This window comes from Pseudophryne corroboree, chromosome 4, assembly GCF_028390025.1.
Source record: "Pseudophryne corroboree isolate aPseCor3 chromosome 4, aPseCor3.hap2, whole genome shotgun sequence".
In the NCBI taxonomy this organism is placed as follows: domain Eukaryota; kingdom Metazoa; phylum Chordata; class Amphibia; order Anura; family Myobatrachidae; genus Pseudophryne; species Pseudophryne corroboree.
This window is the reverse complement of record NC_086447.1, coordinates 176,934,530-176,947,108: the sequence shown is the minus strand read 5'-3', so window position 1 is coordinate 176,947,108 and position 12,579 is coordinate 176,934,530. Positions and strand designations below refer to the sequence as shown.

General features: G+C 42.7%; 1 protein-coding gene across 2 annotated transcripts in view; it reads left to right on the top strand.

Annotated features, from left to right (window-relative positions):
* Positions 1-12,579, top strand: part of UBXN7 (UBX domain protein 7) — a 167,035-nt gene that overhangs the window by 117,068 nt on the left and 37,388 nt on the right. For both annotated transcript variants that reach the window (XM_063915573.1, XM_063915572.1), the window contains exons 7-8: positions 3,439-3,529; positions 4,107-4,234. In XM_063915573.1, the coding sequence (XP_063771643.1) occupies positions 3,439-3,529; positions 4,107-4,234 (219 nt within the window). The remainder of the gene's footprint in view (positions 1-3,438; positions 3,530-4,106; positions 4,235-12,579) is intronic.

Below are 12,579 nucleotides of genomic sequence, written 5' to 3'. Positions count from 1 at the left end.
TAGCACACACAATAATTAATAGCGCTATATGGTCATAGATGAGATGAATAGGTCAATATAATACACATGTTTAATTCAAAAGTAAGGTTCAATAAAATAACAATTTAAAAAATGAATAAAATGGATAAATGGAATGTAAAAACCTTGAATGGGTACAAGTGGTGTTACTCCCAATCACAATCTTGTGAGAGTAGAGGAGAGGCTAATGGGCCCTACACATTGGCCGATCCGCCGCCGAGCTGCCCGACGACTGATACGGCCACCGGGCGACCTGGCGGTGGAGGGGCAGTGACGGGGGGAGTGAAGTTTCTTCACTCCGCCCGTCACCCGGCTGCATTGAAGTGCAGGCAAATATGGACGAGATCGTCCATATTGGCCTGCATGTACAGCCGACGGGAGATCAGCGATGAATGAGCGCGGGGCCGCGCATCGTTCATCGCTGGAGCCTCCACACTCAAAGATATGAATGGTATCTCGTTCATTTATGAAAGAGATCGTTCATATCTTTGACTGATGTCGGCCAGTGTGTAGGGCCTATAAGACCTGTTCCTATGATACAGTCCCCTTCTTAATCCAGGACGGACCCAAATGTTGATCAAACATGAATGACAGTTACCACGGATGTGTCCAATGATTATTAAGCGGCTCAGCACTCCGCAATGTTGCAGTTCCTTGATAAGGTGGTGAAGAAACAATGTCCTCAGTTTGGAAATAATTCTCCAGCAAGGGTCCAAAACGTTCAGTGGCGGGGACTTGGTTCCAGGTCTTCAAATCTCCAGATGTATGTCCAGGGAGTGGGCATAATAATCATTAATAATCCTTGGACACATCCGTGGTAACTGCAATTCATGTTTGACCAACATTTGGGTCCATCCTGGATTAAGAAGGGGACTGTATCATAGGAACAGGTCTTAGCCTCTCCTCTACTCTCACAAAATTGTGATTGGGAGTAACACCACTTGTACCCATTTAGGGTTTTTATATTCCATTTATCCATTTTATTAATTTTGTAAATTATTTTATTGAACCTTACTTTTGAATTAAACATGTGTATTATATTGACCTATTCATCTCATCTATGACCATATAGCGCTATTAATTATTGTGTGTGCTTAGTTATGTATGAGGTCTGACCAACCTCCCCTCTTTTTAACTGTTTTGTTGAACCTCCCCAATCAGCGCCTGGAGAGAATTACCTTTGGGTAATTTTCTTTCTTTTTGCGTTTAAACAGAAAGTAAAATGAAAATAAGTGATCTGGTATTTTCGCCTCAAACTTCTTGATTTCCAGAGCCACTCGCATAATCTCCATTAGCTGTCCTACCCAATTACATCCCCTCTATATAGTCCACGTATAACGTTGCATGTTTTCTCTTACTTTCACATCCTGCCGACCCTTGGCCAACATTTCCACATGACTGGATCATACAGCCCACCAAGAACCTCTGCAGTCTGGTTAGACCAATATGTAGCATATATCCTTATGTATCAATGCTTATTCCTATATATTGTAAACAACTCCAATTACTGTTCACATAACAATTTTGCCGAAATTCAATAAAGTAAGTTTTACTTGTAAAGTATGATACTCACCTTATGGCTATCTTTCTGGGATAAGCCAATTTTCAATCTCTCAGCGGCCAGTGCTGCCATCTGCCAGAAAATGTTTACAGTATTTTTGTACAGTTAAATAGACATTGGGATTTTAATGGCAAATGTCATCACAATACAGTCTACGCCAGTGGTTCTCAAACTTTTTTGAATCACGGCACCCTAGAGCATCACAAATTCGTTTCATGTCACCCCTAGGCCAAAGGTTTTTTATTGAGAAATTAAAAAAAAAATATATATTAAATTAAGTAAATTATGTTTATATGTTATCCTTAGGTCAGTTATGTGATGAGGGACAGGATGTGCTTCTGTTTGCCCATGTATTTTATGATTGGCAGCCACAAGCACTGTTGTTGCCTATTACATTGACCATAAATAATTTGTATTGGTCCACCATATAAGTAACTTAATAAATTGTTAAATGAATTAGAGGTTTTCTCTTTACAAATAATTTCAAGCCACAATCTAAGCATGTAATGAGATGTGTTTAGCATTTCATATCTATCGGGATAAACATTGTCATGTAAGTACCTTGACACTCCCAGGTAATTAGAAATGTACCTTTCATATGACTATTTACAAACAAATGAGTAACTTAAATTTGGTGAGATTCTTGGACTTGTGTAATTGATGGGTACTCAGTGATTTCTGTATTTTATGAACACACAAAAAGCCTTTATTGGTGAAAGCTAGGGTTAAATTCCCTTAATTACATAATAATGCCTACCATTGTTTGTGAGGTCTGTTAAATGTTTTATTGTGGTATCCAAACAATCCTTGCTAAAATGTTGTCTGTGACAGGTCTTAAGGGCCCCATACACTACAGCGACATGTCTGAGGCTAAAGTCGGATGTGATTTCCCTTGAACCGCCCGGCAGCTTCCCGGGTGGCAGGATCGCTTACGATACGATGCGGTCCTTTTGCATACGATGTATGGTATGCGATCCCAACCATGCCTGCGGGATCCGACATATCACGAGTACAGCACTAACGACCTAGGTGCTCCGATCCGATGCTCACGGGACCGCGCATCGGATCGGACGTATAACACATCCGATTTGCCACTTTTCATCTGATTTATCAGCCTGAAAGGTCAAAATCGGATGAAATCGGGCATTATCGTTCTAGTGCAGTGATGGCTAACCTTGACACTCCAGCTGCTGTTGAACTACACATCCCAGCATGCTCTGCATCAGTTTTAGCATGGCCAAATAACAAAACTGTAGCAGGGCATGCTGGGATATGTAGTTCAACAACAGCTGGATTGTCAAGGTTAGCCATCACTGTTCTAATGTATGGGGCCCTCTATGCTGGCCATAGATTGCAAGAGTTTGGTCCGATGATAGCGGTGGCTTCATCCACTAAACAGTATTTGGCTACAGTGCACTGTTTACTATATGGAATATGAAGAACGATGGCTGGGATGATTGAACAGGTTTGATCAAATTAAATGATCCCAACAGTTTTTTGTTTTTTTTAAGTTTTAGAAAACTTCTGAATTTAAGCACTAATAGTGCAGTGGGTGGATCTGAGCCGTGTTAGTACCGTACATGGCCAGCTTGACCTTAGCATGCATTTGTAAACTGTATTCAGTGCCAAAGGAACCAAAAAGGTTTTATTCAGATTCCTTACAAATTGTATGCAAGATGAAAGGGCTTCCGTGTCTTTAAAACTTGAACCAGTTTGTTACAGCTAACACACTTACGACATGAGATTGACCCCTAACCGAAGACTGTCTAATGGTAGATCAACTTTAATAACCACTCGACAGGCGGATTTCCATTTTCTGCAATAGTTTCATGATAACCTAAATTCCTGTATTATCACAGGTTTATCACGACAGTGACGAGGGTCAGAGATACATCCAGTTTTACAAGCTATCACAGTTTCCATATGTCTCCATTTTGGACCCTCGTACGGGTGAGTAAGACAGGGGAAAGCTTAATTTCTTCACCAACATCTGCTTTCTGGGGGTCATTCTGAGTTGATCGCTCGCTAGCTACTTTAAGCAGCCGTCCAAACGCATAGTTGCCGCCCACAGGAGAGTGTATTTTCGCTTTGCAAGTGTGCGAACGCCTTTGCAGCTGAGTGCAGCAAAAACATTTTTTGCAGTTTCTGAGTAGCTCTGGACTTACTCAGCCCTTGCGATCACTTCAGTCTTTTTGGTGCCGGAATTGACGTCAGACACCCGCCCTGCAAATGCCTGGACATGCCTGCTTTTTCCCAAACACTCCCAGAAAACAGTCAGTTGACACCCATAAATGCCCTCTTTCTGTCAATCACCTTGCGGTCGGCTGTGCATATGAAATCTTCGCTAAATCCATCGCCCAGCACCGATCTTCTTTGTACCCGTACGACGCGCTTGCGCATTGCGGTGTTTACGCATTGCCAGTTTTGCCATTTTTTTTTTACCTGATCACTGCGAAAATTGGCAGCGAGCGATCAACTCGCAATGACCCCCCTCTCACTCTGTGTGACTGCTGTGATTTGTACACAGGTCAGAAGATGGTTGAATGGCACCAGTTAGATGTAAATTCCTTCTTGGAGCAAGTCACAGGGTTTTTAGGGGAGCACGGACAACTTGATGGTCTATCCAGCAGCCCACCCAAGAAACGATTGCGTTCCGTGAGTATGAGTCCTCTGTTTCTTGTAGCCTACTTGAATTGGGATGTTTGGAACAATGGAACTGGTTGTCATGACAGGACACTGAATGTTTTAGTTATAAAAACTCCCCCTCCATTGCTAAGCCTTTTCCCTGCTTCTGGACAGGAGAGAAATTCCCCATCTATGTCTTTAGCTTTCAAGTTGGATAGCTCTTTAAGATGTTAAGATTGTGCAGTCACAAATGGCTTTTCAAACCCCTTAGTTTTCACACAGTACTCTACCGCAACAGGATTTATTGGGTAGGTAGAAAGAAAACCAGGGTGGATCAAAACATTAAGTGCTGGATATCGATGTGGCATACTTCAGTTTTATTAACGTAATTCCACCCCTGGTTTTCTTTGTCTGTTGCTACAGTGAGTGGCCACACATACTCACATTTGGAATAACTAAGCTCTTTATTACTCTTTAGGGTGTCAGTTATACATTTAGTACCTGGTTAATATTTTTTATTTCCATTTTATAGTATATACAGTATGTTTTGTAAATAAAATAAAATGTTAATTATATCATTTATATTGAAAGTGGTTTGCGAAAAGTATATTGTAATTCTAAAATAGGCAGTAAACATTTTGGGCCATTATGTATGGGACAATGCCTTATCTTTACTGTCTTGATTTACCAACATTTGTTTTTGGAAATGTTTCCTGGCATCAATAGATCATTTGAGATCTCTACTTAAACACAGGCGACAACTGCACATAGGATGGGTAATAGTCATCATAAGCACGTTATAGTTTTATTATTGCGGGTTCTCTTATAGCTTAAAGTGTATTTATTGTTACATTTCAATATTGGGGAATTAATTAGTTTCCTGGCCACATAGAAAAGCATTTGTGTCATGATGTGGTGCTTCTAGTTAAAAGGTTTGATATAAGCTGGGTACACACTAGGCGATATGTAATTTGATGCAACGTATTGGACAGACATATTGTGCACATCATGTGTATGCGCCCCCGTGTGCCAATATTGGGGTCATTCCATCTGCTGTGCTGCATAGCCAATTGGACGACCCGGCGGCAGACAGTATGCAGCCAAGTGCGGCTAATGAAAGATATATTGCACAATCATGCGCTAGGTTTAGTATGTATGGATGACCGATGTGTTGATACATTAGTCGCCCTGTAGGCCGAGATCATCTAATGTGTACCCAGCTATAGTCATGTTGCCTTTATTCTTGTGAGACTGTAGATCAGTGACTGACAAACTCTTAATAAAATATTAGACTTATTTAAATGACAACTATCACAAAATTGAAGATAAAATGTGGAGACTGTTGCACAGTTTGATGAATTGTTAAACTTGGAATGATATAAAATCTAACCTTCCACAGGTCCCTGGATACCAGATAGCCAATGCGCCTGATGTCATTGTATATACCTCTTCCTGGCTACAGAAATCACTGTACTGACTTACCCCTTTCACACCGCAAACCCGGGTTCGACCCGCTTTTTTGAACCTGGGTTGGACACGGGTCAGACCCTTTCACACTACACTTTCAACCCGAGTTATTGCAGGGTTGGCTCCTTTTAACTCAACCCGGGTCAGCAATTAAAACACCATGGCTGTCAGTTTACATGGACTTTTTTTGGCTCAGAAAGATGAGGTGTCAGAAGGGGACAAAAGGGTGGGGACAGCTCACAGCACTGCAGGAATCATGGCTGACAGAGCTATGTTTTTATACACCATTGCATCTTTAACTGTTCCAGTAACTTACCTCCCAACTGTCCCGATTTTCGCGTGACAGTCCCGTTTTTGGGGGACTGTTCCGCTGTCCCACCCGCAGTCTGCAGTGTTCCGGGGTGGGGGCAGTTGGGAGGCTCCTGTCACTGCTGCTCTGCTTAGCAGAGCAGCGGTGAATACACGCTGTGCACATGCACAAGTGACAGAGGGAGAGGGGGCATGCCAGCAGCTCAGAGAGCGCTGGGCATGCCCCCTCAGTGATGGTACGAGAGGGCGTGACTCCCGATTAAGGCTCTGCCACGCCCCTTCATATAGGTCACACACCCTTTAAGGGCATGCTTAGCGCGCACCAAGGTCCCTCTTTGTACTTTTAATAAGTTGGTAGGTATGCAGTAAGTTGCCTAGCAATCTCTCCCTCACCGCTAATTCTTAATAGCTCTAATGCTCTCTGTTCTCTCCTGTTTAGCAGGGCTCAGGCTGCTGACATCATCAAGGCACACAAAGAACAGCCAATCAGCATGCTTACGTGAATGCAGGGTTGAATAACCCGGGTTAGACACTTTAGAGTGCACACTGACCCGGGACCAACCCATGTATAACACTGCTTTTATACCGGGTTGAAATGCAGGATTACTCGACCCGGGATATTCAAAAGTGGTGCTTTTAGACTGCACCTCGACCCGGCAATATCCCGGGATATGTTTGCAGTGTGAAAGGGGTGTGGCTCCTAAGTTTGTCTTTGCCATTTAGAAATGACCTCACAGCTCCCTCACTCTCCTAACCTACGTCAGTAAAATGTTGGCCTCGTATTCTGTCGCTTGACGTGGGATGTGTTCTAGTTTTGGGCATGCACATACCTTCCAGTTTAATTTTATGGAGCAGCACACAATACAGCTTCAGCTACAGTGACATTGATCCAATTTGCTGACCTTGCTCCAGGTGTAGCAGGTATAGCAGGTATAACTTTTCCTGGTGTGATCATTTTGTGAAGGGCCGATCTATGTGTAAGGACTGGTAAATAACAGATCTTTCTAACTTTATACCTGTTGCTCCATCCTGAGTGTTCCTATGTTCAAGTCAGAGGTGACCCCAAAGTATTGATAAAGCTAAATATTTATCGTATATAATACCCTTTATGAGGTCTAAGAACACTGTACGCTATCAACGTATGAAGTACCGTAAGGGTACGCTAGTTGCGTAACAATCGCTTTGCCGTGATCGAGACGCTCAAGCGTCACGTTCACTCACGGCCAAGAGATCACAGGCAGGCACGTTATTGGCTGTTAACTAAAGTAATGATTCGCTATAGCGTAGCGAACGCTCGGGACCACGAGGAGATCACCAGCGGAGCTGACGCTCACTATATTAAACCTTTGTATCTAAACCATAAACAGTGTATTGTGCAGTAAAACCTTAGTGTAATGTTAGAGAGTAAATGCAACACAGTATAACCTTATTACCTTAAAAGCTGTTTGAGCGTCACCGACGCTCTGAGAATACTTAATACTATAAGAAATACACAGATACCGTGCTCAGGGTCCAACGCCTAAATATATATTTTGAATGCTATACTTGCAAAAGAGTTAAACACAATACAAGTCATACACTACAATATAACATAGACTACCTAACCAGATAACTACACAGGAAATACAATACAATACAATTTAAGGGAAAATGAGTGAGAAAGAGAAGGAGAGAGAGAGAGAGAAATTGAGAGAGATTGGCCCACAATAACAAGAGAGAAACAGTATGATTACGGAGAAAAACTTACGCACAAGGGGAAACGATCGCATGCGCCTCGATATCCAGCTCCCGATTATCAGCAATGAGAACCGTTGAAGAGAGAGCTGGATGTGATCGGCCTTTCTATTTATGCCCCACACACAATGCAATTCAATGGTCCCTACAATCTCATTGTTCATTGGACACAGGAATTCGGCTTCGCATTATAACAAAAGGTCATAGGTTGATTCATACAGGTGGGCTGTGACTATTTCCAACAGCTCAGGTGGGAGGGAAACTGGGTTTCCCGCCGCATGGGTAATAAAGTGCAAATAAAGTAAATGTTCATAAACTTCTTATGTCCATAACTATTCGCACGAGCGATTGATCTGCTTCAAACCAACACCGGAATATTTCTAATTAAATATTCTTCCGATGGATACTAAACACCACTGTATTACTCCTGTCTGACCCTTCGTATCAAACAAAGAGGGATTTCTCTGTTCATGAACATTCTATATTAACCAAACTTTCAGAATCTATCAAAGGGACCATGATCTACAAGATACATTATATAGTGAAAATATGTAATGATTGAGTCGCACGCTACGATCGCATAAACTCTACCGTAAATACGCATACCATGCGCCTGCGGGTGCCCGCGACTGTGAGTATGCGCACGTACGGGAGAGCGTACGCATGCGCAGCACGGACCTGTGTGAGGTGCAAATATGGTAGTGTGCATAGAGATATTTTTCTGACTTTGACAGTCCACCCTTTGGCAGTCAACAATAACTGCCACTTCCTGAAAACATTTCAAAAGGAGAAAAATATATGTTAGGGGTTAATACATTTACATGGTTGGGTAAGGGAGGAGAGGAGATGGTAGGAAAAGGGTATGACCTAGTGAGATAGCAGAAGCATGTGTGTATGAATCCGTGCTTGGGGGTCATGTATCATCGTGCCGTACGTGTTTTAAATCAAGCTTCGAGGTATTGCGAAGTATACATGTGAATTCCTTCTTATCCCGTGGTACGGGTCTGTGGATGGGCTGTCAAACTTTACCGAGCTCTTTTCGGCTTTGGTTGTAACAAAATGGGGGAGCACATTTTAGTTGATGATACATGAATGGGGGAGATATGTGATTGCTGATATCTGTGCCTGTATTCCCTATCGACTATGTGTGTCATTACCTGAGGGTTGTAGAAATGAAGAAAAGACATAATTACGGTAAATGCGGTGGTATTCTATGTCAGGTAAATGTACAGTCGTCGATTGAGGTCTTGTTTGGTGTCTGTTGAATGCAGTCTTCTTTGTGCTTTTGCCCATAAGGTGCGAGCAAAAGCTGTCAATGTCCATAGATTTACAAAAGTGTTGGGCTAGCGTAATTTTAAAATTTCTAGGGAAACTGGGGATCCATGGCATAGTTCATCAAAAATCTGTGTATCAGGTTGTCAAACTTCTTCTTTAATCCCTCTGTTGTCTGTATATCGGCTCATCAAATTCCTCGTCCAAGTGGGTCTTGTTACCTTGGAGAAAACGGAAAAACAGGTGAAAGAAACGGACCGTAGAAATCGCATTTTCATCACATCATTGTTTCTACATTTGGGTCATAAATCAAGTCCAGGTTAATTACAGTTTCCTCACTCCTTAAACTCATTACCCTAGTACGATGATTGCACTTCATTAAAGCCTGACCGCATCTAAATATCAATCCAATCGATATGACAACACCTAAGATACATAGGAGAAACTTCCCAACATCCATTATGACTCCTTGAGCCCAGTCTCCTAAACCAGAAAACCAATTTCGCGGGTTCAACCATGACACCCAACCAGTCAGCTCATTACCTACAGCAGCAAGAGTGAGATTGTGTCTCCTGCGAAATTCCCACTTCAATTGGAGAATATCGTCCATCTTTTGGTCTATGACCTCGACCGGATCCTCGGTGCTATTCGTAATATATATGTGCAACATTTCACGCCGTATTGTGTTGCCAGTGTGACACAATATCCGCCTGTCACTGCTGTGAGGTAATTGAGAACCATTCTATGCTGTACCAGTTCTGTTTTGTAAGCCTGAAGTTCTCTTCCAGTATACCTAAACGTGTCATCATACATTTCAGTGATATTATCTAACAAATTTGCGAGCGCCGATATGTATTTATAATTCAGCACTCCTCTAGCGGTGCGGGTGAAATCTAACGCGATTAAGAATTGAATCCCGGTGGATTCACTTATCAGATCAGAGGCCGGATGCTCTGTCTTCTCTATCAGGTGCCTTTTAACAACGTGCTCGTAATGGGTGTGAGTATAAGGAGCTTGGGCACCACGGTGTATGTCTTTCATTTTGTCATGTGATACAGTCATTACTTCAGGCAGTACTTTTCCAATATAACACAATCCTTCAGAGTTTGGGGCAAGCCACTTGTACGCCTTTCTCCCGCATATGAAATATGCATCATCGGGGAGAACATATGGGACGGAGTAGGACATAACCATATTACACACCTTCCATGTGAAATCTCCTAACCCTAATTCTTCCATCTGTTTAGTACACGTATCAGGTTGTACGATATGTGCACAGTATCCTGGTGATACCTCTCCAACTTTAGTAATCCTATTTCCTAAGGTATACCTATACCGGAAAGATTTTCCTCTACTGGCTATGTGGCGTACAAGCTCTGTATCTGTAGGCATTCTATCTGCTCTATGCGAAAAGGTCATGGTGTGGTTACTCCATGACACTTCCCAATTTCCCGGCTTTCGGGGATTGGAGATGTTGAAACATAATAAGGACCTATCCACATGGTATTGGTGGAGCTTCAAACTAGGAGGGCTGGAGATATTAAACCTCCGGTCCACCGGTCTCCCACCATTTAACTCAAGTACCTCCTCTATCGTTAAAGGAAATGGTACTAGCCCTGATTTGCTATGACCCTGAGGTACTTGAGAGCATACCCAACAATCTGTTTTGTTTAACACATTACCCACTAAGGAGTGATAGTCACTCAATGGATGCCGGTCCATATGGATATTAAAACTGGATTGGCATTTCTTAATGCACCCATCCTCAATGACATTGTTACAGAGCCTACAGATACAGTTTTCTTCAGCTAACAATCCTTCACAATTCCTTCTATGGTCAATGCTATCGGATCGTTTTCTGATACTCGCCTTTGCTTGTTGATTATGTTGTTCTCGGAAAACTACGCCTCCATCTTTATCATCAGAACCCATTCCAGAACCTCTCTCGACCTCCATGGTACTCTCGCCGGAACAGACTGCTCTGGTCAACATCATGGTCAACAGGAAAATCCGGATCACAGTCTCTTGGGGCAAGTCCATCTTATAGGAGGAGACGAAGAAAAATGAGAGGGGGAAAAAAATAATTGAGGGAGATGGGATGGGAAATTGGAGAAAAACAATAAAAGGGAACAGGGGATCGACAACTGCTTTTGGTCTTGTGATTTTCAATGCTCAGGTGCCGCCTCAGTCCTCCTGGAACAGACACTCTAGTGATACAACCTCTACCGTCTGTTCCTTATCACAGGACTTCTCTGGATCAACGACCTTCTTACAGTGGGACGAATGAACCCAAGTCTCTCTCTCAGCAACCTTCAATGCTGTAGTGCTAGTCAATAAGACCTGGTATGGTCCTTCCCATCTGTCAATAAGGCAACCTGAGCGTAGAAAATTCCGTATCATTACATAATCCCCAGGTTCAATGTCATGACAATTACTATCTGGTAAATCAGGAATCACTAACTTCAGATTATCATTTTGATTCCTCAACTGTTTACTCATGTTAATCAAGTATTTTACAGTTACTTCATTGTTACACTTCAAATCATCCTGAGGGTTAATCATAATATGCGGTTGTCGACCAAACAAGATTTCAAAGGGAGACAGATTAAGAGGGGACCTGGGAGTGGTTCTGATGCTGTACAGTACAATGGGTAAAGCTTCTGGCCATGTCAATCCTGTCTCTGCCATCACTTTACTCAGTTTATTTTTAATAGTGCTGTTCACTCTTTCCACTTTCGCACTCGCCTGTGGACGGTATGGAGTGTGCAGCTTGCTATCAACTCCCATCAATTTACACATTCCTTGAAAGACATCACCTGTAAAATGGGTACCCCTATCACTTTCGATAATTCTAGGGATACCATATCTACATACAAATTCCTGCACAATTTTCTTAGCAGTAAACATAGCGGTATTTGTGGCCGCTGGAAATGCTTCGACCCAATTTGAGAAAACATCTATACAAACAAGTACATATTTCAAATTTCGACAAGGGGGTAATTGAATGAAGTCAATCTGTATTACCTGGAAAGGGCCGCCGGCAGGTGGGATATGGGATGGTTCTGTAGGTATTGCCTTTCCAATATTCTTTCTCAAACAGGTAAGGCACGACATGGCTCTTTTACTCGCATGAGAGGAGAATCCTGGGGCGCACCAATATGCTCTTACCAACTTGCACATCCCTTCCTTGCCTAGATGAGTCAGCCCGTGAGCTGCCTCAGCCAAACATGGAAGGTATGTTCTGGGGGCCACCGGTTTACCTTGTCCATCCGTCCAGAGTCCTGAGGACTCCTGGCCATATCCCTTTGCCTTCCAGACTGCCTTTTCCTGTGTGGAACACAAATTTTGCATCTCACACAACTTCTGTGTGTTGATGGTATTAAATACCATCAGTTGTGTGGTGTCTGTCTGTCTGGGGGTAGCAGCTGCTAACTTAGCTGCTTCGTCTGCTCGGCTGTTACCAAGCGATACTGGGTCTTGGCTATATGTATGTGCTTTACATTTGATAACAGCCACTCTGTCGGGTTCCTGTATCGCTGTTAGAAGCCTTTTTATGTGAGCTGCATGCGCTACCGGTGTACCAGCTGCCGTCA